The sequence below is a fragment of the Plectropomus leopardus genome, chromosome 22 (genome assembly GCF_026936395.1).
Source record: "Plectropomus leopardus strain MGB_pleo_1.0 chromosome 22, ASM2693639v1, whole genome shotgun sequence".
NCBI classification, from domain to species: domain Eukaryota; kingdom Metazoa; phylum Chordata; class Actinopteri; order Perciformes; family Serranidae; genus Plectropomus; species Plectropomus leopardus.
In genome coordinates this window covers 13,698,012-13,722,615 of record NC_142197.1, presented here as the reverse complement: position 1 = coordinate 13,722,615, position 24,604 = coordinate 13,698,012, and the positions used below count along the sequence as shown (strand labels likewise).

General features: G+C 39.4%; 1 protein-coding gene and 1 long non-coding RNA gene across 4 annotated transcripts in view; one reads left to right on the top strand and one right to left on the bottom strand.

Annotated features, from left to right (window-relative positions):
* Positions 1-24,604, bottom strand: part of LOC148185880 (uncharacterized) — a 101,969-nt gene that overhangs the window by 20,732 nt on the left and 56,633 nt on the right. Inside the window, exon 5 of the long non-coding RNA XR_015775553.1 lies at positions 8,005-8,118. This is a non-coding gene — a long non-coding RNA (uncharacterized LOC148185880). The remainder of the gene's footprint in view (positions 1-8,004; positions 8,119-24,604) is intronic.
* LOC121961613 (chemokine-like protein TAFA-2) overlaps positions 1-24,604 on the top strand; it is a 74,592-nt gene that overhangs the window by 26,420 nt on the left and 23,568 nt on the right. For all 3 annotated transcript variants that reach the window (XM_088072845.1, XM_088072844.1, XM_088072843.1), the window contains one exon: positions 22,330-22,433. In XM_088072845.1, coding sequence (XP_087928971.1) covers positions 22,331-22,433 — 103 coding nt within the window. In that variant the 5' untranslated portion in view covers position 22,330. The remainder of the gene's footprint in view (positions 1-22,329; positions 22,434-24,604) is intronic.

The following is a 24,604-nucleotide window of genomic DNA, read 5'->3' as shown; positions in this document are numbered from 1 at the left end:
AAACAAAAAAAAAAAAACAGGTGCAATTTAATTTTAAAGCCTGTGTGCTCTGCTCAATCGCCTTGTGTAATTAAATTGATTTCCCCCCTCTCCCCGTCTTCTGGCCACTTTGTCCCAGCAGCACCTCGCCAGACGTCGGACAGCGGAGGCGCTATTCAGGGGCTGCTCGCCGCTATGCCTCTGCTCTGACACTCAAGAGAGGTCAACACACAAGAACAGCAGATAACAGGATGCGAGGAGCTGTTGATTTATGGCTCATGTCGGTGGAGCTCGTCGCTTGCGGCGCATTCATGACCGCCGTTGGTGTTGTAATACACAGACGGGCAGAATGTAAATTCAACCAGTGCAGAAGTGCGAGGATCAGTTATGATAAGCTGGCAGGGCTGCCCTCTCGCCTCAATTTCTTTTTCTTCCTGTCAGGCTCTCTTTTTCTCACACACACACACACACACACACACACACACACACACACACACACACACACACACATATTCATATACTACAATTACAAAGCATTTTATTGGCCTTGCACCACTTCACTTCATTGCCCTCTCTGGTTTCCAGGCTGTTTGACCTCTAATAGTGATGGGTGAAAATGAACGTTGTGAATGACTCTTTTTAGCGTCCAGTAAGTATCATGTCAGCCCGTTGAACGTCTGATTGCTCATGAATCCCAGACTCTTCTCATTAGCTCATGTGTTGTTATTGTAATGTACTGCTCATGCTGCCCAAAATGATGAGTGAACAAGGAGAACCTGAATCGGACTTAAAGCGAGACCTCCTCCAGCCAAGACCAATGCTGCATTGACATGTTCCTCTGATGGTTGTTCTTCAAGCAAAAGTGCTTTTCTCCGTAAATATAGAGGAATACTTCACCCACAAAATGACCATGTGTATATCACTGAGTCATGCTGTGTTACCTTGGATTTAAAAATTGACATTCTGTGGTTGAAGTATTTCTTTAACATTATGGAATTGGTACGGGTTGGAAAAATACAATACATGAATAAGTAACCTTAATTATGGGACCTTGTGGTAGACATATTTCATTTTCATCAATTTTATATACTATGAATGATTTAATCAACAATGAAAATAGTTATTAGTTGCAGCCCTGAATATAAGGGCCAAGCTAGAATATACTGGAATTATCCACTAAATGCTGTCCAGCATTTATATTTTTATTTACTTTGAGTTGCACCTGTAGTCCATTCTCCTCAGCCTGCGTCTCCATCTTGATTGTGACTTCCTAAATTTCCCATAAATTGCTTTCCGAAATCATGGTGCTGTTGTTGCAATCAGCTGCAGTTTTAACACAGTAGGAGAGAAAGACAGTAATGGTGAGAGATGTCCCAACTGACCCGACTCAAAACCCAACCTGTCTTTGTTGCTGCATGGTGGGCCAGTCGTTTTCATCTTCTGTGGGTGTATAAATTGGCCTCTGTGGTCCTTCTACGATGGATTTCTACCTGTGTTTAGTCAGACTCACTGGATGTAGACTGTTGCTATAAGTCTGCCATTGTTCAGCTATTTAGGCTGGCTTTCTCCTCCCTTTTGCTATCTGCTTGTTACCATCACCTTCTCTATGGGAAACAACAACAACAACAACAACAACCTTCGATCTAACAACCTGCACACTAAAGATGGGAAGTTTCAACTAAGATTTGGATCGTGCAATAAGGCACGCCTGCTTTGTTCTTTTGCTGAATTGTTGTAAAGATCTAAATCAAATAAATCAACTTGTGAATCCACCTTGGACAAACACAGGCTCCGTCTCAGGATTCTCGTGCCTAACATTGATCTGTTTTCTGGCGTGGCCAGTCAGAGTTGATTTGCAACATCTTTTTACCCTGACGGTGCCAGTGAGAATTATACATTTACAATCAGGGGAGTCAATCTTTTCTCCTGGTAGTAAAGGGAACCTGGTACAGTGCAAGTTCGTGCTTCGGTAAACCAAAGTCTTACGGTCCCCACAATAAAATGTCTGCAGTCTATAGATGATAATAAATCAAATCCATCACACCAGCTCATGGGGTGAATAACTTTTGCAGTCAGGGGTCACCAACAAAGTATTCTGGAGCAAAACTGCCAACAAGTCAGACCCATACTCAGTGGCAGATCAACATTTCTGTTCAAACACAGACCCAAAAAATGCTGTACCAGAACCAAAGACACTATCAACATGCCAAGGCATAGGCAGATGTGCTACTAACATACAGCATCTGGGCCTGTACCTGGCAAACATTAAAGGTATAAACTAACCAATATTTTGCTTTTTTCAAGCTGTTCTCTTACTTTGAAAATAATCTACTATAAAAGAAAAAAAAGGGGTTCCACATAATTCACATGTGAGCATGTGAAAAGGTTTCACAGGTTTTTCTGTAAGGGCAACTAGTCTTAACTAAGCGTGTTTCTAACTGCTCAGTCGGGTTTTGTTAAGACCAGTCTTTAGAACAGACTTTCTGTCAGTTGCACCAACCAAATTTAAGCCTAGTCTTAAGCCCAATTTTAATGTTGTGCATTTATGTGAATGCCGAGCGACTACGGCTGTTGCTTAGCAGTGCATGTGTTGCTAGGATACATTAACGCTCCTCTGCTGTCTTACTAATGTAAATCTTATCATTTATAATTCGCAGCAACGTTATTATGGAGGATCAGAGAAAAAGGAAAGACAATTTCACTGACATCGAGATACAAAGATTAACAGAGCTATACAGGAGAGATGTTTCTGTGTTTGACTGACAGCAGCTGGCGTGTGGAGCTCCACAGGTAACATAAAAGAAGAGCAAAAGTGAACAAAGATGGCTTAAAACTCATGAACGGACAGTGTCATGTGTTAGCAGTTGTTTTAAAAGGTAAGGACCACACTAATGTCTGAACAGACTGAAATGACATTTGCCAGTGAGTTTATCTGCTGCTGCTGACCAGCTAATTATCTACGTTTCTTGCTTGATAACAGACGTTAGCAGTGCACTTTTACCTGTGACTCTTTGTCACTTGTTCAACAAGCTGAGGTGAAGCACAAAAAGTCTGGTTCTCAGGAAGCTGATATACAGAAACAGTTGAGATTCTGAATTTACGCTGACTTCCAAAGATTTACGACTTGCCATAGTGAGAATAATTTTAGAATATTTGAATAATAATGTTAACTTCCAGATCTTTCTCTTGCACTGACACAGCACTGTGGTGTTAGGTCGGGTTACACAAGATTACGTTGTGTTAAACATCCGTGGAAAAAGGTGGCTGTAGAGAGATGTCCTTGGTTTTGACAGTTGATGTTTTAGATCACAGAATTTTTTTTTTGCTTCAACCCCTGTAGTTTCTGAAAATGTCTGGACGGGCTGTCACACTGTCTATGTTGCTCAGGTAACACCCTCACATAGATGTCCACATGTATGTTGACAGTGACAGCTGTGGGACAGCAGATGAAGATTCTGAAAGTGCTGTTCACTTTCTGTCCCTGGTTCAGTGGGTGAAGATGTCACTTTGTCATGTAATCTCCACATGAAAAGTCCTGCACACATAGGTAGTATGACATAAATTAATCCACATTTCCATGGCTCTTTGGCATAAACCTGGGTGGAAGGCATCACACTTGACGTCCAGTGATGATAACTGGCTAACAGATACACCAGAGCTCGGGAGCTAATTAAAGAGTATCATAATCGCCTGTCAACTTCTCTCCTGTCGTCGGTGCGCCGCCGAAAACTTTCATTAGACGCCTAAAAATAGATTTCCCCCGTGCTCCGACACCTCACTCCTCACCTTTTCTTCTCATCAAAGCGTGCAAGAGCCGACTCTATTCATGTTCCCCCCACGCTTATTGGCTGCAACTAATCCGAGGTGGGAATTTTTTGGTTTCCGATCACACAGACAGAGGAAGGTGCACCGGGTTGAGCGCGCTGAGCCTGTCACCGCAGAAAGCATTTATAGTCATAAGTGAGACGGAGTTGCAAAGGGAAAAAAAACAAAAAAAAAAGGGAAAATTGCTCTTAAACATGGCTAGACAACTTGAGAGCTCACGATCACTGCTTTTTATATCACCCTGTCTGCTCTGTTCTTCACAGCTGTGCGGCTCACATCTGAATTTAGACACAAATTCTCTCCTTGTTCATATCTGCTCACTTTATTTTCCTATTTAGCTTTACAAAGAGCGAGGCGGCACAAGCCTTGACAGCTATTTCACACAAAGCGTGCGAATATCACAATGTTTTGATTGACACTCTCCTCTTTTGCGGCTTTGTTTCTAAGTGTTTATATACTTTCCATTTTCCTTCAGCTCCAAGTTGAACCTGAATAAAATCTCCCTTTAAAAACACAGCAAGGATTTAAAGCCAATTATATCAGTTTAGAGAAGAGAAATCCTTCTTTTACTCATAATGTGGCCTTTTATTATTTCACAGAGCGTAACAAAACTTGCAAAAAGCTCCTCTAGGTGCTTTAACTTGTCAGGGACGAAAGGTACGAAGCGGCAGAGGGAGGGAAAGTATCCAGAGAGCATTACACATTGACACGTACAGGCCCAGAACTCAGGCTCTGGCTATTTGTTTAATAATGATGATAAATGGCAAGCTACCTCAGAGTGTAATGTATTTCTTTTCTCCTATGTCATTTCTTAAACAGCTTTTCTTCCGTATTTTTAAAGGGAAGTCGACCCCGCTGTGAATTTAAAATGAACTGCAGTTGTGTTACAGAGATCAGTCCCTCCACACTGCAGTCAAAATTTAGCTGTAATATGATTGTGTTTGGCTTGTTTATGCGCACAGAAAAATGACACGAACCAAATTGTCAAGCTGCCCCTAAACACAACTAATCTCATCAGTTTCTCATTTGTTCTACAAAAAGTACATTTTCTCGGGGGAAAGGTACAAAACTCTTGACACAAACACATAATGAGCAAAGTTAAACATGTTGTTTTAGAGTCAAAGTAAAAATGCATTTCTCATGCAGCTCTTTAAGTGATGGGGTTCTTACATGAACAATTAATAATCTGCCAAATAGTTTTAGGGCATTTTCACATTAGACACGATTGATTCAAACCATGGCCAAGTACGATTGCCCCTGTCTCCGCTCCCCCGCCGCTCAGCTTTCACATTACGCTGTTCCACACCCAAGTGCATTTATGTCATCATCATCTACATGACTTTTTTTTTTTTTTTTGGGCTACAGTGTAGCCGCGAGGCAAAGCTCAGTTTCTGGCTGGAGGAGCAGCCGCTGCTGTTGGGCACAGAGCTGTAGGGCACTGCAACTGCAGGTCAAAGGCAGCAGAGAAGGCGATCTGGGTCGGTCCGCAGCACGCAGGCTGCACTGCCATCTGATATAGAGGCATCAGTTTTAAACACTGTTTCATAACCAGTTAAGAACTCCTTGTAATCGCATAGAATAGCAGCCAATTTCCGTGTTTTGGTACAGTTGGCGATCACACCCTGTGTTAACCGCACTGGCGTACACATCAACTGCACAGGATGTACAGAACGTACAGATCGTCGTAATATGCCAGGGTACGGTTCACAGTGTTCACACTAATCAAATAACTAGACACTGGGGTCAAGTGTACACGGATCTGGTCCCAGGTTTCTGATGTAAAAGCCCCAAATTTTTTGTTTTAAAATATGTAGGGCTTATTTGGAAAAAAAGGTGAAACTGGATTTCCAGGGAATACACACCTAAACTTTTTTCCTGTTTCAGGAAAACGGGAAAAACTAGTTACATTCTAAGTATAAACCAATTAGGCTGATTTTTGGAAAATATATGTATTACTACAAAAACAGGTAAGTTCTTCATGTAAGTCCTCATGCGTTGATGCAATTTCTGAGAGTCGGAAGGGATTCAAAACTCAGCAGACAACAATAAGTTCCTTTTAGCACACCAAATGTATCTATTATAGGTTTGGTTAATCAACCACTGGAGGTGGACTATTGCACACAATGTGTCTGTAAGATTTTAATTCACTCAGAGCACTGCCTTGTCACTTTTAACCTGTGATACTTCTTTTGCCTTAATAATTATTAATAACACCAAATAATACACTAAAGCAGTCAATAAGTCAATGCAAATGCTTTGGGTCAGTGCAACCACCGACTCTAAGTATTAGTATTTGATGTTGTGGAAATGAGACTCAATAATCGAGTACCTTTCTCCAGAAACACAGACAGCACCTTTGATGTTATGCAGAACTATTTCAGATCCATGTTTGTAGGTGTTGTAAAAGCGTTAAATAATACTGCTGTTAAACCCCGTTAAACAACCGACTATATATTATTGCAGACACGAGGGCTGATTTAATAATGTTTCTACTGTTCATTAAATGTAAACATCGCTGATGTTAATTGTTTATGTTACAAAAGGTTTTCAAGCAATATAGTTTAATTTGTGGGTTGATCTGTGCAGAAATCAGTGAATGGTTTCTAAAGACTGTGTGTCAAATAAATAGGGTGACACATTATAGTCACAAGGGTGACCCACTATAATGTAAGCAAATATAAGCATTTAATTATGTATGTGTCAACAACTAATAACTCATCCTGTGGGCACTCAGACATGCATGTTGTTGCATAAACATAATGAATGACAAGATAATGAAAAACGGGTGTGATGATATCAAATATATATTACTAGAAAGTTCTAAATGTAAAATACTACATTTATAACAGCAAACTACATTATGGTGCGTTGTAAACCATATATGAAATGTTTATATAGTGCTTATAAATGCTAAATAGGGAAGTTAAAGTATAGTATTCATTAATACAAAATTAATCTCAAAAATATAGATAAAACCTTAAAAAAACAATAAAACGCATTATATTTAACATGAAAACCACAGTCCTCCTACCCGCTGTCTGATACAGGATGCAATTTCTCTACTGTTATCAAACTGGGACAAAAGAAAAATGGCATTTAATATTCTGATACATGTAATATCAAAACGCCTGTGATTCAGCTTATCACATAACTGACAGCCGAGCCAAGGGACAGCGAAAAAAGACTCAAACCCAGGTTGCCATGTCCTGTTTTCCCCCCTTTTTATCCCGAGGAACGATTTCGATAACCGCCACAAACGAATTAATAATAATTTTCTTTGAGGTGTTAGTGAGACAGCAGAGAGACAATAAGCACTGCGGCCGATCAAACATCCCAACGCATTAGAAACTGCAACAGCATGAAATAGTGACCCACAAAACTGAAATCAAATCAGACTCAGAGCGTCCTGCTGACTCCCACACACCTGACTGGCTGTCAGGGATAAATATAATTTTTCATACATCATTTATTTATCATCCTCCATGTTGTTCTGCAGTCATCAAGCTGACACACTCATCCACAGCTATACACGGCGGTAGTGAGGAGTTCTCGCACAAGGACACCGGCCTGTCATAGGGATCAGACTTGCGTCCTTCCAGTTACAGGACGGACCTGCGAGGACACACTGACACAACAATGTGACACTGATGTATTTTTTAAAAGCGCTGACAAAAATGTCACTCGGTGATTTAACCCACTTTGGACCTTGATGCACTTTTGACAGTGTGACTTTATTTCCTGCATGTCCTTCATGAAACTGTTTGGGTTGGTGAAATTGGACACTTACTCTGTGTTTTGTGAACGTTGTGCTCGGAGTAATTCTACAATTTTTTTAATTTACTTTAGCACTGAAGCTTCTGATAACTGACACTTTTTGTTGAAGGCAGTTTGTTTCTATTGTGTTAGGGAAGATTAAAAAAGTGGGTATTTCTTCTTCTAGATTGAAGTTCAAAATAAGCCTCTGAAACACATTCATATTATTGTAGTTTACAGTGTTGCTTAACGATCATACTTTTTTTTTTCTTTTTCTTATGACACATTAAGAAAACACTCACTGGCCTTTCAATCTGCAAAGACAATGCATTTTCACTGCTGCTTATTCTAATTTTTTAATTGCAGTGTGTTTGTGCATGACATTTTAAGTTTGCAGAATCTTAGGAAGAAATATGAATACCACAGTGTTTGACACCTCTAGCTCACCTGGTTGAGTGTGCGCCCCATTTGGGCTGAGGCTTTTGCAGCTGCCCTGGTCCAATTCTGGCCTGCTGCATGTGGTTTTCTTTCTCTGTCCCAGGCTTTCTGTCTATGGCTGTCCTGTCAATTAAAAAGACAAAAGGGTGTTCAAAAAGTAACTTTATATATATATATATATATATATAGACATAGACATAATCTTTTTGTAGACCATTTACTTTTATTTAAGAATGTCATCGTCCAAGTTTAAGGTCAAAAGTCTTCCCATCAGTTGTCTATTTTTTGGTTTTGTTTTGATGGCAGATATATTTTAATAATTTAATTTAATTTAATTCTTCATGCAACTAGAAGTATCTGTAAAACACTGTAGAAATACTCTAATACACGCAATATTCTAGGGGTGTACATTTTTGTTAGGGGCGGGAGTTATGCCTCTTCACTTTTTCAGAGGTTAGTACTGGATCCCTCCACTTTTTATAGTAACAAAAAAAACTAATGTTATCTGGACAGGTATGGAAGTTTGAATGGTGTTTGCATCTAGGTTGTAAGAAATTACGCAGGATATGAATAGAGAGATTAGACATGCCAAAAATAACAGCTAGGAAATTAAAGGTATGGTAACATTATCTATTATAGTGAAGTTTGGAGTCAATAGTGAAAGTTTGTATGTACTTTGTTACATATTAACATAAAAAGTGAATTTTAATCCTCACATAACGTTTTGCTTAATTCCACCACCTTTACTGTTTTTGTCCAAAGTTTCCTAATCGGTGTGGTTGGCCTGAACAATGCCAGCATAATATTATACTGTATATTACCTCAAGTAAAAGTTAGATTTCCTTTAAAAAGGTGTCATGACAATACATCACATTCTGCAAACTTAACCATGATATATACCATGACTTTTTGTATAAAAACTGTCAATCTGAAATGTAATCATAGCTGTGAAAAGGAAGAGATGTAAGGCATTATTCTCAGAAATCTCTCCAGTTTTTCTGCTCCCTAAACAGGCACAAATTTGCTTATTTTTTAACTAAAATGTCTAACCTGTGCTCATTGATAATTTAAAGAGCCTCAGCTAAGAGAGCAATTACAGGGATGCAAACAGCAGGCTGATTTGTTATGAGATCTAAACTAAAAAAAGAAAGCAGAGGAGACGTTGGTTTTAGAGAGGTACACTGTGATCTGTATGAACTCTGCATCGTGCTGATGGTGCCAGGCAATATCTGAAGGTGGGGTTGGACTGAAATAGCACACTGGATCATGAGACGGTGATGCATAGACACTTTGATCAAAGGAAAACTAAGGTTGAGACCATTTGGCTGTTGCGGTTTTGATGAGCGCGGCCTCTCAGATAGCATCTCGACGTGTCGTTACGGAAGGTCGTTTTGGTGGTTAACTCTCTGAAAGGGCACTCAGCATCAGTGTCGGGTAACAGCACTGATATTTGCTCTGCCTCGGCCTCTTCTATGGTGAAATTTGAAATCGAGGCCTTCCCTTACTCCGTTCAAGCTGCAGCCGGACATGTCCCAATCAGCTTTTCTCAGTATTTCCGCATTCCATTCTATGCTTCTTTATTTTTTCACTCCAATGAATATAGTAGTTTCTCTAATTTACAGTTTTCTATCCCCTTCATTTTCAGTGAAAACTTTTTACCTCCAGTATTTCTATATGTGTTGATTGTCAATTTTTGTAATAAACTCAAATAAGAGACGGCGAGCAAGACGAGACACAGAAACTTAAAAACGGCCAAAAACAAGATGCAAAGCTACTGCAAAGAGACTCAACAACTATGAGTAGAGGAAAAGCAACCACAAAGAGATACAAAAAGACTACATAGAGACACAAAATGTCTACAAAGAGACGCATAATGTCCAAGAATAGACATAAAATGTCTAACGAAGAGACATGTGACTCAGAGATTAAATTTAATAATCAGCAAAAAGCTTTGAAAAATCATTATTTTGCAGTTTTTATCAGAACCAGATGATTTTTGTTTGCTCAAATCCAAAGAAGATCTCACAAAGTCATCATTTCTAAGAAACATTAGCATGCAAGTCAGCTAGAACTAAAAGCAACTGAAAAAATGTGAGGCTTGATTGGTGATTGAAAGAGAAAAATACAGGAAAAATGCGCGACTGAAATCTGTTAAACAAGTTGGTGAAGCTAAGATGTATTTATTGCATGTGAACATTTCAAAGCGCTGTCAGGTCCTCGGTTTCTGATATGGATTACATCCTAGAATTGAAATGAACAGCCATCCAAAAATAATCAGATATGAGCAGCAAATCAGAAGTGAGCATGAAGGCCTGAGGAGCGAGCCGAGTCACTTACAGTCTCTTCTGACAGAATGTGAATTGTGAATCACACAGCGGAGTAGCTCGGTGCCGCTGCAGGCGGCTTTATAATGATTTGATTAGCAAGTCGTCAGGACAATGTGCTAAAGTAAGGCTCCTTTTATAGTCCTAAGTTCATACATCAACACGGCCCTGACAGCTGTCTTGTCTTGTTTATGAAGTGAACTGAGCAGGATTTGTGACGGATGCTTCACAGAGCGCGTGACAAAGAGTGGGCAAACTCCCTTGTTTGGCGTGACAGGGTTGAGAGCTTCCCTCCTCAACTGTCAGGAGGGAACATCTGTGTTTTGGCGAATGAGCGATGTTTGTTCTGCGACTGAGCAATCGGCTCCCTGCAGCCGTCCGAGGTGACAGTCTCTGTCACGGTCCAAGTAAAGAGTGAGATAGAGATGGAGGGGAAGGGGAGGGGGGGGGTAATCCCTGTATCGAATCCAGCTGCAGAAACAGAGAGGGAAAGTCCAGCTTTTTACGGTTTAGTAACACTCCCTCCGCCTGCCCTGCAATCTCTGTGATACTGTGGATTACACACTTGCCTTGTGCATTTCAAGGCAGCATCTTCATACAAATGAGGGAAACTGAAAATTGAATCTTTTAAAAATGATTACTGGCACGAAAGTAAAACACATTATGGTTTACTACTAAAGCTGCTTTGCAGGCAGGATATTTATGGCAAATGCGCCAGAGTTAGAAGCCTTTAAGTGTCTAAAGCGAGAAGAACCTTCCTCTTAAAGTTTGTCTCCAATCAAAAATGTGTTTCTCTTTTTGTTACTAATCTGGATGTTTGACCTTCACTGTCTAGAATCATGTTTGTGCAGAGTTTGATACGTAGAGCGGCTTATCTGTGCTCACCTTAAACCTAAGTGTAAAAGCCCAGGCCGACTGTCACATCACCTGTGTCTTAGCCAAAATGCTGCACATGGTCGCACCACAAAGACGACAGCCTTCAGCCAACGAGCACATACATTCTGCAGGTGGCGTTGGTCTGTATTCATCATCCACAGAGAGAGACCCAAAGACCATTAGGATGAATGCAAGACTCTACTTAACCAGTTAGCACATTAACAACACAATGAACAATCAACAATGTTGAAAAAACAAAGAATATTTACCATAATCTATCCTAATATAAAAGTTTGTTTTTATCTCACGTCCTCTTGACTTTAGCTCTTTGTTTGCTTTCCTCACTTCAATTTTTCTTCTTGTGCACTGAGATGAACTACTATTGAGAGTGATTTCTCTCACTAACGCCGATGCAACATGCAGAATTGGCTGGAAGGCCGAAAAGAGCTGACTGCAGTTGATTTCCAGTTTAAAAGCTTAAACTGGTTTGATTTTATGCAATCCAGCAGAACCAGCAATTGTCATCATGACACATTCGGGCAAATTAAAAAGTAGCCTACATGAGCAACCTGTGCCGAAAGCGTCACAGTGCTAAATCAATCAACAGACGCAACATGACAATGTAATTAACATAATATTTTGTTAATAAAGTGACTAACAGAGCCACTAGTGTCTGACAGACTGCGTTCAATTTCCTGAAGAGCGCAGGATGATGTCGGCGAAATGAACAAAATCAAATTTCAGTAGCGGTGGAAGGGAACGAGCGGCACACGCTGTGTTTGTTTATTAAAGTTAATATGTTTTTGGGGGTGACTAGAGGAGACACAGTAGATTTCGTGTCTCAAGAAAAATTAAAACTGTGCCAAATTCACAACATTTTGGATCTGTAGCTTTAAAAAAAACAGATGTCAAAACTGTCTACAAGCGCAGTTTTGAGCTAAACAGCCCAACACTGACTGATGGCTGACTGTTGGCCTGGTGTGTCAGGGCCCTAACACTTGCACAATATATGACATCGCAACTAGTTTCTAAGATAACTGTGGTCCAGTATAAAACTTACATAAGTGAGTTGTGGAAATTTAAAGCCTCCAGTGCCAAAAATCAAAGATTTTATCAGTAATGCAGGGAACATGTTGTGTCCAGCAGCATGTCTGGCAAACATGTCTGGAAGGGATCTTTAACTTTGGATTTGTCCCTTCTTGTACTCGACCAACAGGGTTATTCCTCAGAAAATTGATTGAATGACAGTGTGAAAGAGCACACTGAACTCACCACCTCCAACCACAACACACGAAAAAAAATGAAATTTAGTTCACTGATGTTACTGCACTCCCGGATAATGAAGTCGTCCAAATGAGGAACACAAAGTCAAGACTTTCATGCAGAGAGTGGACTAAAACGTCCCTTATGTATAGTGTTATTTATATCAAAATATCTTGTACTTTGTTAGTTAGTAAATACACTTTCTTGCACACCACAGTGCACATGAATACATAAACTTTTATATCCAAATGAGTTACAGTTCACCAGTTTTTTTTTTAACTGATTAAACATTCAGACTGCCTCATTCTGAAAATCTAAAAAGGACATCTGTCACCTACTGTGTTTGCATATCACCAGATGTAAATTATTCATAAATCAACTTGGGGAAATAAGATAAAAACAGTCAAATTCAATGTGCAACATTTAGTAGAGCCTTTGAGTATCAATGGTCTCTTAGAAAAATACATCATTTTACATATAAAATGGCTTTAAAAATGATAAATACAAAGTTAACATTCTGTAGAGTTGATTTGGATTTCAGTCACAACCTTAAAAACTCGTCATCCCGCAGAAAGCAGGTGAAGGATAAATTCCCCGGCTTTTTTTTCTCCTCTGCAAACATTTATTATTAGTAGGCCAAGGACGATGGAGTCCTTTCCTTGCTAATGAAAAGTATTGTGGCTTTGTGTAAGCCCATCAAAGTAGGAAAATAAGTGACACAAATGGGACAACAATGAGAAAAGAGGTCAGAACCAGGATCTACTTGCAGATACTTGAGAGACTTATCTTTTCCTTTTGATGTTTTACAAATTGCAGGTGTTTGATGCATTCAATTTGTTTCTTTCAGGTTGAATTTTCACTGAAAAATCTTAGCTATTAGGCGGAGAAATATCCTTTTATGTACTGTCTGTTGGTGCCAGTGTTCAGGCTTCAGCTCTTGTCAAATAGAATACAGTAGTCAGTCTAAATCTTTGTTAAGCTGTCACCTGCCTGTGCATACAAACACAGAATTTGTAGAGACATCAGAAATCTGCCACCAGCCAAGTCTCTCTGTCATGGAAAATCAGTGTAGAAATGGCTATAAGTTAATTATATCTGACAACTGAAACGAAGAGTTAGCTTGTCGTGTTTCTGTGCTGAACATTGACTGCTGAGCAAGGTATGGTAACTTTATTTTCAAAATGTAGGTTACTATATCAAAGTCACCATCCTCATTTTAATATAAATTATGCACGAGTTTCCTAAAAAAAAACCAAAGTTAATACTCATAGAGAAGCAATCCCTCTAAATCATTGCTTTTGACCCCTTATAAGTGTGTGGCAGTGTATTTTTCGACCCCTGCTTATATTTTCTTGTTTTTTGTGTTTGTGATGTTTGTGGGCATTTACCCCCACAGTGCTCAGGGGACACTTTACTAAAAGGTGGCAACAATACAAATAATAACCAACAATCCTGTGTCGTATATCTTTAAACTTGAGATCAGTAATAACCTGCGCTACCTGACCAACAGGCTGACTTAGCAGTACAAAAAAACGCCTAATGCTGATGTTTATCTACCTGGACTAAGTGCTTGCTAAGTAAACAGCCTAATTAACTGCAATTGTAGTAAAAATTCATTTTTTAATGTAATTTTGATGCTTTAGTCAACAATTTCAGCGCATTTCTGCAACTGTTACACTGGAACATTGTGTTACTTTATGTTTCAGCAGAGCTGTGGTTAATGTGATTATGTTTAGCCACAAAAAAACACTAGTGCGTCTCTGGAGTAGAAAGCTACAAATACTTTTAAAATTGGTTCTACATGATGACAGAGAACACAGAAAAATGACCCTTTAGCTGAAGAGTTAGAAAACCTTCAACTACCAAAATGCAATGTGCCGCAGCAGACTAATAAACGCTCCAGCGAGTGGACAACATAATGTGCCATTGTTCAATTGAAACAATAGTGACCGGCCAACAGGAAACAATCTCATGTTACAGTTAAACAGTAAAGTGGTTTAATGGGGGAATATTTACCCAGTTCATTCGCAAACACTACACATATTGTTTTGAAACAGAGCTGGTGTGTAAAACTGTGACAGACTTGTTAGTTAGCACGCTAATGAGATGTTAAAAGAAGAAAACCCCAATATGAACGCTGGGAGCAAAAGAAGGGAACATAACAGAAGGGAACATAACCTGAAACTTTTTTGATGTATTGCTCCGTCTCACTGTCAGTACAGGAGGAAAAAAATATTGGGCAACGTGTCAAGCTCAGGGGTTGTTCACTGTGTCTCTAGGCAACAGTAAACCATATGTTATTATTTCTCTATCGATAGCAATAAAGTGAAAGTAGACTCTGGGCAGTGCTGCACTTTGCCCTGTCAAAACTTTTCCATCCATTTTTTCTTTTTTCTTTTTGGCAGTTGAAAAACCTTCAGTGAAAAGTAGAACTGTCTAATAATGTTATTTTAACGTATACACAGTTAAAGAAATGTAGTGTACTATTAAAAGAAAACCACTAGGAATGATATCTAATTTGCTTTATTCATAATTTATCATTGTATGGGTGTGTTGCGGTGGTTGAAGAGCAGAAAAAAAGGTTGGCAGCATTACCAATACAACTATTTCTTTTGATTTAATTGAGTTGGAGATTTGCTGTGCTTGTTACAGTAAGGTGTTTTCATCTTTGTGAGTGTAGGAGTCTTTTAAAAGCCAGTCAATGTGTCCGCTCACCAAGGTCAAGCCTCAAGTGGAGTTTTTTTTTTAAATCAGGCTCATTGGTCTGCTGCTATTCAGTTTTTGTTGGTTTTTTTTCACAGAGAGGAAGGGAGTGGGAGGGCAAGACGAAACGACTGAGACGATCAGAGTTTTTGGTCAGAGATGGGGATTTCTTGCTTCATTCAGTTTTAAACAAATTCACTTTGTACTCTTGAAAGGAAATCCGATGATCTACAGCGCCGGCTTAGACGCCACACAACAGAGCCAACTCATAACAAAGGGATAAAAGTCCAATCTCTGGATAAATTTGAGCACACAAATCCAGGAGAACTACTGAGGTGGCACCAGTGAAAAGAATATGCATTATTCCTCGCTAAAGGTGTTCATTTGCATTTGAAAGTGTCCTCAAGAGCAGAGCAATATACTGCAGATAGGAAAACGCTCTGTCTCTGCTGGCAAGAGGAGAAGATATAAAGCACTGCAGACAATCAGAGGATAATTACACATTTCATTTAAGCTTCAGTTTATTAGTATTTGTTTTTCATCTGCTATCCGCCAAATCTCAGCATGCAGCTATGTTTCATGCTTATGGCCATCATCTGCATGCATTATGTTTTTCACTTTAGGGCTCAGTTTGTGACTAAATGTATACATTATACATGAAATATTGTGAAACTAAAATCAGCAATTAAAACTTTTAACCACTCCAGACTGTTTCTTCAGTTTGTTTCCTTCCAAGACACCCATTTGGATCTAAAACCTGCAATATAACATCTCCAGTGGCAATAAAAGCCACTACTCAAACGTATAGAATAAACAAATAAAACCTTTACTTCAACAGTAATTTTTACCAAGAGGATTATCTTTACTGTTCTGCCCTGATGGTATTCCAGGGAATATTCACAGCTAATTACACTTAAAGGAATAATTTAAAATTGTGGGGAAACAAACTAAAATACTTTCTGTTTATACTTTGAGGAGATCAATATTAATCTCATGTCAACTGGTTATAAACATTGTTGGCCTAGCTTATTGTAAGGATTAGAGGTAGGGGAAAACTTCTCATTTTAAAAGTTGTACTTTATTTGTTCAAGCTAGAGATCCACTTATTTTGTTGATTGGCTGATTAACCGGAGCTGACAGAATATTTGACTAACAATTGTTATAGATGGAACTTGTTTCCGATAGTGGCCAAATAGTGCGTAGCTTTCACCAGTCACGTAGCCTACATCACCAAGAGGAGCTGAGGAGGGAAGGGTTTTTTTAGATCAAGAGAAGAAGCTGATCAGTGGCTACACCTTCACAGAAAGCAGATCCCTTCTGCTGTGTCAGTGTCTATGTGTCTTTGTGTTTTTGTTTGTTTTTACTTGCATTTACATGAAGTTTTTGGCTGGACAGCAACGGCAGGTCCAGGGCTGCTGGGCACTGTAATGCCTATTCCTACTGCACAAAAAACCTGCTAACATCTGGCTTTTTGATGCAATGAGGATGCATTTGATTGTTATTCACACAATTGACTCTGTAGCAGACATGGGTTTTTTTCACCTCTGGCTCTGATGGCATTGACGGGAATACAACACCAGGGTGAACATGGTAATTTCAGCCCCTCAACTAGAGAGATGCAATGATGCACTGTCACTAATTACCCTATGTCTCCTCCTAAGTCGTGCTAAAACACCGATCCAAATAAATCTGCACCACGTTTGAAAGAGAGGTCAGAGATATAGACCTCTGTTCCTGCTGCTGTCTGTTTACCTGTTCTGCAGCCTGTCAGTGATCTCAGGGAGGCAAACCCTTGTGCTCCAGCGGTGTGTTCACTGGCAATGGGAATGCAATCAATCCCCTGTATTAAATAGGTTTACCCGTGCTCACTCTAATTTTGGGGAAAGAGGTATTAGAGTGTAAGTCTGTTAGACCTTAACTGAGTAAATGCCACCACTTCCTGCCTCTCTAACGTTTCATGTGGTCTGGCCATATACTAAGTTTTGATTTAGTCTTGTTCGTACAATAATTTATAAATCAATGAGGAAGTATTTTGAAAATACAAAATTACTCCACTTTAAGGTATCTTGTTTAGAAATTACAATTACTTTTAGAAAAAAACAATAGTTTAGAAAACAAAATTGACTCCAACCCTAATTTCAATCATGGCAGATTAATTGGCCATCCGCTTTTTCCTGCTCCAAACTATCATCATTGTACTGGCCTTAAAAAATCCACTATCAGTTGACCTCTAATTTAACTTCTGTATAAATGTGATTTTGGGAGGAGTTATATGTTTTAGCTATGTTTTCAAGCCTTTCGTCGATACATTTGCAGCATTAAATTAATATTCTCATTAATCTAAGTGGTACTTATTGACTTAATTTGACAATCTTTTTATACAGATCAGGTAAACAAATAATTACCTAATTACAAATCCAGCAGACACAGGGCAACATTAGCATTTACTTTGGTCGAAGGTTCAGGGGTGGAGTGGGGGTGCTTCTTGGGCTCCAGCCTTGAAGGTTTTGTCAAAAGCTCCGAATCTTTGCTGTTCCCTAAAGAAATATAATACAACTGAGAAAATGTTCTCCTGTCAGTCCACATTTACTTGGCATTGTTGAGGTTCCTTAAAATGCAGCCAGAGAAGCCCATTTTTTATGGCATGGATTCAAGTGCAGCAGATTTGTTAACTAAAAATTCACTCTGCGAACACTGTGAAATCTAAAAACCTATTTTAGTTATAATACACTGGAGTATAACAAAAATAGGCTTCAGGATTTGCAATCCTTTTACAGCAAATTCCCTTTGCTATGCAACTTAAAAATAGTAACATCAGACAATTTTCGTCTCGTTTTGGGTGGAGTGAAAATTAGTCATCCTCAACAGTTGCTGTGTTTTGGTTTCAGATTGATGAATAAAATTAAATACGAAATAGTACGTTGACTGATTATTTCTTATTTTTGGCAAGTATTATATTTTTCCCAAATTCTGTTAAGATTTTAAGGCATGCTATCATCTCAAATGGTTTGGAAAAGTGCATATTCCTGCTGTAGTAGGAATAGTTTAATATATATATATATAATTCTAATTTAATTCTGTTACATAATTTTAAATAATTAGGAGAAGTTTAAATATAGCTATAGTATTAATGTAGTTAGTATGGACGCCCCACAAGCTAAATTTCAGATTATTGTTGTTGGACATTTCTTATTATGTTTTTTTCTCATAATTTTTAAAGAAATCAAACCATTTTCCTCAGGTTTACGGGTTTAAAAATGAGAAAAAGGTGTCAGAATGAACCTGAAAAACAAAAGCACGATTATAGTTTCTGTGACCCAGGTTGGTTTCTTTCAAACATGATAAACTATAAGACTCCCTAACCAAACCAAATGCATTTAAGTGGCAGATCAGGAAAATGTCACATGAATTATTTTCATTATATGACTCATACTGTTTTAACAGTTTAGGAAAACATTTCTCCTGTGCAGCAGAACTGCAGGCTGGAGCACCTTGTTGTGCAGAGAGCAGCTAAACAGAAATTTACTGATGTCAAAATATGGTGATAACTTTAACAGCAGGTAGTTTGAATTCACACAGCAGTTGTTGTATTTCTCCAAAGTTGCTAAAGACCTCCAATTCAAGGTCGAGATCTAAAATGGCCTCAAACTGTAACAAATCTTCAGCGACTCGCTCTGCCAAGCACACCAATGACAACACAGCACATTCAGGGACAATGAGATGTCATTTATAGAATTGCACCCTTAGACGGCACCCAACAAATGATGCTGTAGTGCTCTGCCCTGCACTCTGTCACCAATGACCCTTCTCTCTCTCTCTCTCTCTCTCTCTCTCTCACACACACACACACACACACACACACACTGAATTGCACAAGAACATCTTCTGGCCACCATTTCAGTCCAGCCTCTAATTCTTCGGCTCACCAGCAGCTATAAATCTGTCGCCATGAAGGTTAACATTAGCACCCGCTGCTCTAATACAAGTATCTAAGTGTACAATTTCAGGTCCATTTGAGCAAATATATAAACCTCACCATTACGCCCATATCAAACTTAACCATCGAGTGAGTCTCCTTCCACATGTCTCTCTAGCTACCTTTGGATTCCTTAAGTGTAGTGAAGCTGACAATCTGTCCTCTGTAGAGGTTTTTACGTGATGGTGATGGAAAAATCCACCATGAAATGTATAATCTCACTAATAAAACAGGTGTGACGGTTAAGGAATAATTACAAAAAGGTGTGAGGGAAAACTACCCTTAAATGTACTGCAATTCTCTCTTTAAAGATTAGGTCTTGATGCAGAACAGTCAATAACTGGAAATTTAAAAACCACTTCCTGACATTATGATCAGCTGTAACAATTTTATATGATCAGGCGTTGTGATTCCGACGGCTGGACAAATTGGATGGTGAAACGTACGTAAACATGTGCAGCGTGTTCATGTTCTAAAATGGGCTAGGTGTCTAATTGTTACTATTGTATTAATAAAAGAAAGATCACAGAAATAAATTCATCCCATTGTTCTAACTATGGATCATTACAAATGCACTTTTAAAAGTAGCAAGTGAACAACTGAAATGTGTCAGTTTTTGTGAGTTTTTCAAACCTCCTCTTCTTTTGTTCTACCACAGCTTATTCTGTTATGTTGTGTTATGTTATTGTAAATGGACAAACTAAAACCTGCACTGAACAATTACATCACTTGACAACTTTACTGCTAATTTATCCTCTGCACCAATCACCAACACCTATCTGCTGTGAGCGCAGCCACTGTCACTTTTTTTCATCACCACACACACACACACTGAGGCACTACACTATTATTACCACCCAAGGAAAGCCTGCTAAAACTTCCTCTAGTGGTCCAAAAGTCCAAACCATCCTGAAAATGTTTTCACTCCAGAAACAAATTGAACTGAACAATGGTTCAGACTGATCCGAACAGAGATGGCCTCTTTTTGTCAGTCCAAGGTTGCACTGTTTAGCCAAACCATGCCCTGGGGGTGGGGTTTATACACAGAATTTTAGTTGGGAAGTAAAAAGTCCAAAAGTTCAGAGCAAATGGGGTAGGTGTGAAGAGGATGATTTTACAGGAGTAAAGAGGATAAATGGAAAGCTTCGCCAACAATCACCTGAAGCTTAATATCAGCAACTCAACCAATGACTTGTGTTGAACTCCCAGAGGAAGAGGAGGCCCCTTGTCCTGGCTGTCATCAAAGGAAAGGACGCAAAGTTAGTTGACTTTTGACCTTTTGGATAAAAAATGTCATCACATAATCATTTTATCCTATTGGACATTTGTGTGAAAATGTCTTTTGTGAGCTCTCAGTGACCTTTACGCTGCCAAATTCTAATCAGATCATCCTTCAGTCCAAGTGGACGCTTGTAACAGTGAGGTCACAGTGGAGTCCTGTTCCTGCTGATTTCAAGACCCACTCCCAAACCAGAACCACAATCTACAAAACTGCACTCACTCTGCCACCCGCACATACAACCAATTAGTAACAGAACACGACCTGACCTGGTCTGGTGAAACAAGATCTGCAGCCCGACCCAAAGCCGCAGGTCCACAGATCGTTTTGAGACATTTCATACATACAGCTAAGCTAATACATCATAAAATGAAGGCTAATCAGGAACTCAAATAATATGATATTCAGCAGCATATTTGCCATGCCTGTAATGCATACTCAAGCTGGTGCAGGAAACAGCCGCCACACAAAGACAGCAGTCAAAGGAATAAATAACTATTTAATTTAATATATTTTTTATTTATCATCCAGCATCTGTGATCTTACCTGCAGGTTCTTTGTTTAACCCAGAACTGAACCTGAAAATAAAATTAAAACAAAATACCACCTGCGAATCGGGTACGACCCAGTGCAGGACTCTGAGTCACAGTGACCTTTGACCACCAAAATCTAATAAGCTCATCTTTGTGTTTACATGGATGTGCCAAATTTGAGGAAATTCCCTCAAGATATTCCTGAGATATCAAATTCACCAGACTGGGATGTATGGATGCACATAAAGACAACCTGAAACATAATGCTTTGGGACACTGCTGTCACCGGCAAGGAGACATAAAAACATTCAAAAGTGAATTCATGCCTCAGAGACAAAAATCACACCAGCACAAATCAGTTTAGGTCTTTCTTAACCTAATTCTCTCTTTTTTTACATTATTTTCTTCACATTATTTTCACACTAATTCTGCCTTTCTCACATTATTTCATAAAATACACCAGGACTTATTGTTTGTCTGGTGCTTTTCTATATGCGTAGAGTCAGTATGAGAAATCCCTCCCCTGTGTTTATGTTATTATTGCCTGCATGTCTTGATGATAGACATATTGTTCCTCATTTTAGACACGCGAGTCCTATCTGCTCTATTTTGACGCATCACTCGATTCTAATTCCTGTGTGACGCTGTGAAAATCTGGACAAAAGGTCACGCTCGCCTTGCCAAAATAAACTTAATTACACATATAATCTGAGAACCCCAACGAGGTTTAGCCAATCTATACGTCAATGAGGCAGGCAGATAAGAGGCGATAAATAAGGTGTAAACGCAGCTTGTAACATTGTCCGCTCACGCCATACGATACCATGCCTCTTCCAGTAATAACCGTACCGCTCCTGCATCTCCGTTTGAAATCTGATCGGTGTCTGTCAATGATAACACACTGTGCCAGATGGTGTTTGCAGTGTGGCCTCAGCTCCACCACACTTCATTAGGGAGAGGGAGTGCAGAGGAAAGGGTACTGTGGAGGGGTGGATTAGCTACTGCGGCCTGCTCGCTCTCCTCCATTCTGCTGTAGAGCCGACAGAGGCTTATTGAAGCCTGTTGGGGCAGCAGAGGGTCTTCACCTTCTGTTCATGTTCCTGGTGTAAGAGCCTTGTGTGGGAAGAGAGAGGGGAGGAGGTGCAGGGGAAGAAAGAGAGGATTTGGAGACAGCAATCTAGGGCGCATCCGCAGCTGTACTTTGTTTTTGGAAAGCAAGAAGGATAAAAACCTGTATTTCTTCTCAATAAGAGCAAATATGCAGTCAGACAAGCTGAGCTATTGTGAAGTTAAACTGTGAGCTACTTGAGAAGCACCCACTTCCTGTTCTAGTTTACCCAGCCTTGAGTACTCATGGTCACTTCTCTTTCTTTTTCCCAGGATGAGTGAGCGATACACACAGATCGGAAGTAAAGGGGCTCTACTCTTAATGGTGCTTGTGATCAGTGTCTGGGAGATGACTGTACCGACAGAAGGAGCTACAGGTGAGCACATTAACCTCTTCTACGTCCCCACTTCTTCTACGCTGATAATGTTGGTATTCAAATACCAACATTAACAGCTCCTCTATCTTGTCTTTTTTCTGCTTCTGGGATGCACAATATTTGATCCACAAAAGCCAGGTGTCAACCGCCAGAAGTTCAACATGATGAACTCTGCACGGCAAAGCAAAATCTGCACGTGTTCATGCAGGTGGCAACCGTTTCATGCCTCTACCGCCGTATTCAAACCCTACCCTTTGCCTCCTTCTCCTCATTAAAATTCCTGGATGTGGCAAATGAATTTGCTGTGTTGTGAAAGCCTCTTTATTGTCAGTATACACAGACAATAAGCCATACAAACTCTGAATTCCCGAGGTCTCTAGTTTGTGTCAGTAAGGTTTTATGAGGCTGTGATTATCCAAGAGGTCACAATGGGCCATTTTATATAGTGAGGTCAAGTTTCAAAGTTTCTCACTTCAATGAAATGGCTACTTGTGGTCTAACATCATCACACATGAATAGAATTGGGCTCATTGTATCCACAAATCTTAACTTTCGACTCATATCCAATTTTAATATTCCAAGACTCTTATGGGACTCCAATATGCAGAAATATTCAAAGACTTATGATAGGCAAAAATAAATATTTTTACTTCATAAAAAAGGCATGGTTTTCCCCCAGACTGGATTAACTACCATATATTGGTGTGTCTGTAAAGGGGAAACTTGTGAGTACCCAGAAAACCCATTTTCATTCATATATTTTTGATGTGAGAGTTCAAGGGACCTCTGTGAAAATGGCCATGTTAGCTTTTCCCTCGCCAAAATTCTGCCAAGTCTGGAGCGTTATTTAACCAAGTTCCTAACAAGCATGCATGAAATGGTTGGTACCAATGGATTGCTTAAGGTTGCATATCATACCAGTATCTTGATTTCTTAAGACTCAGCCCACTACAGCCTCTGAGAGACAATAATGTCGGCCGAGGATGCTGACATACCAGCAGAGTGGAAGAGGTTAAAACTAAATATACACCTGGATTTATCTTGCTCTTTAAGTGTCTTTCTTCATGCTCATTTCTCTAACTTCTTAAGTATTGCACTTGCCCTCCATATGCATATTTAATTAAACACTTGGTTCTTGTGGGAACAAATGCACCTTTCAATGAGCCAACTGAACAAAAGGTTAAAACTGTCACCACCTGCTCCTTTCTTTGTGCTATTTGTGCACATTCCCAAATCATCTTGTGGCATTAGAACTTAAATATCTTCATGATACCACTTAAGAAGTTTCCAAAGCTGCTGTAACAACTTGCTGGTTGAGAAACATTATTAGCATATTGGCTGACAGACTACCTTGATCCTGCTGCCTTATTGCTTAATGAAAGTTTGAGCAGCTCGGTTTATGTGTTGGCAGTGGGAACGATAAAGCTACTGGTAGTCAGTAATTTTATCATAGCGAATACACATAAAAAATATAGATATTGCTACTGTGAAAGGCAAACAATGGATTCCAGTACTGCTATGGCAGCACAAACTGTGTCGTCACAGCAGAGTATGCGTCATAGTAATGCTTTCTCCTGTTTTTTGTTTTCCTTGTCTGGTAAATGCTGACGTCTGTCAAACTCCAGTTGCAATTTCTAACAAAGGGTTACTATGCCATTAACAATATATTCTCGGAGCCAAGCCTGAAATATCCCTCATGACATCATCAAGTGTTATTTTCTAAGAATTGACAAAGCTCCTCCAGAGCCAGAAAGATAAACAAGTGTTTGCACAGGCTGAGTCATACTCTTTATGAGTAAACTGATACTGATGTGTAAAATTGGAGTTCCCTTTTGAGATGTTTATTCCAGTGGATATATGAAGCTGGGAAGCTTTGGATAGCGGGGATCACACCAGGTGAACTGCTGTTCATAAAAGCAGAAAAACAAAGAAGTTGCAGAACTCTGAGGACAGCAAAAGACAACTGAAAATTCATCTGTAGACTTTGTTATCATATATCATTCAACAAAGGGTTCAAAAAGTAAGACCAATGCTCTTGCTCTTCTGTTCAATACACAAGAGATAGATATTTTGGGCTCTTAATGCTAAATTCCAGTATTTTCCGTGATCCAATATTTTCTACCACAATCATGTTTAAAGTGATCCATATCTGACATCAACGTGAATGGATC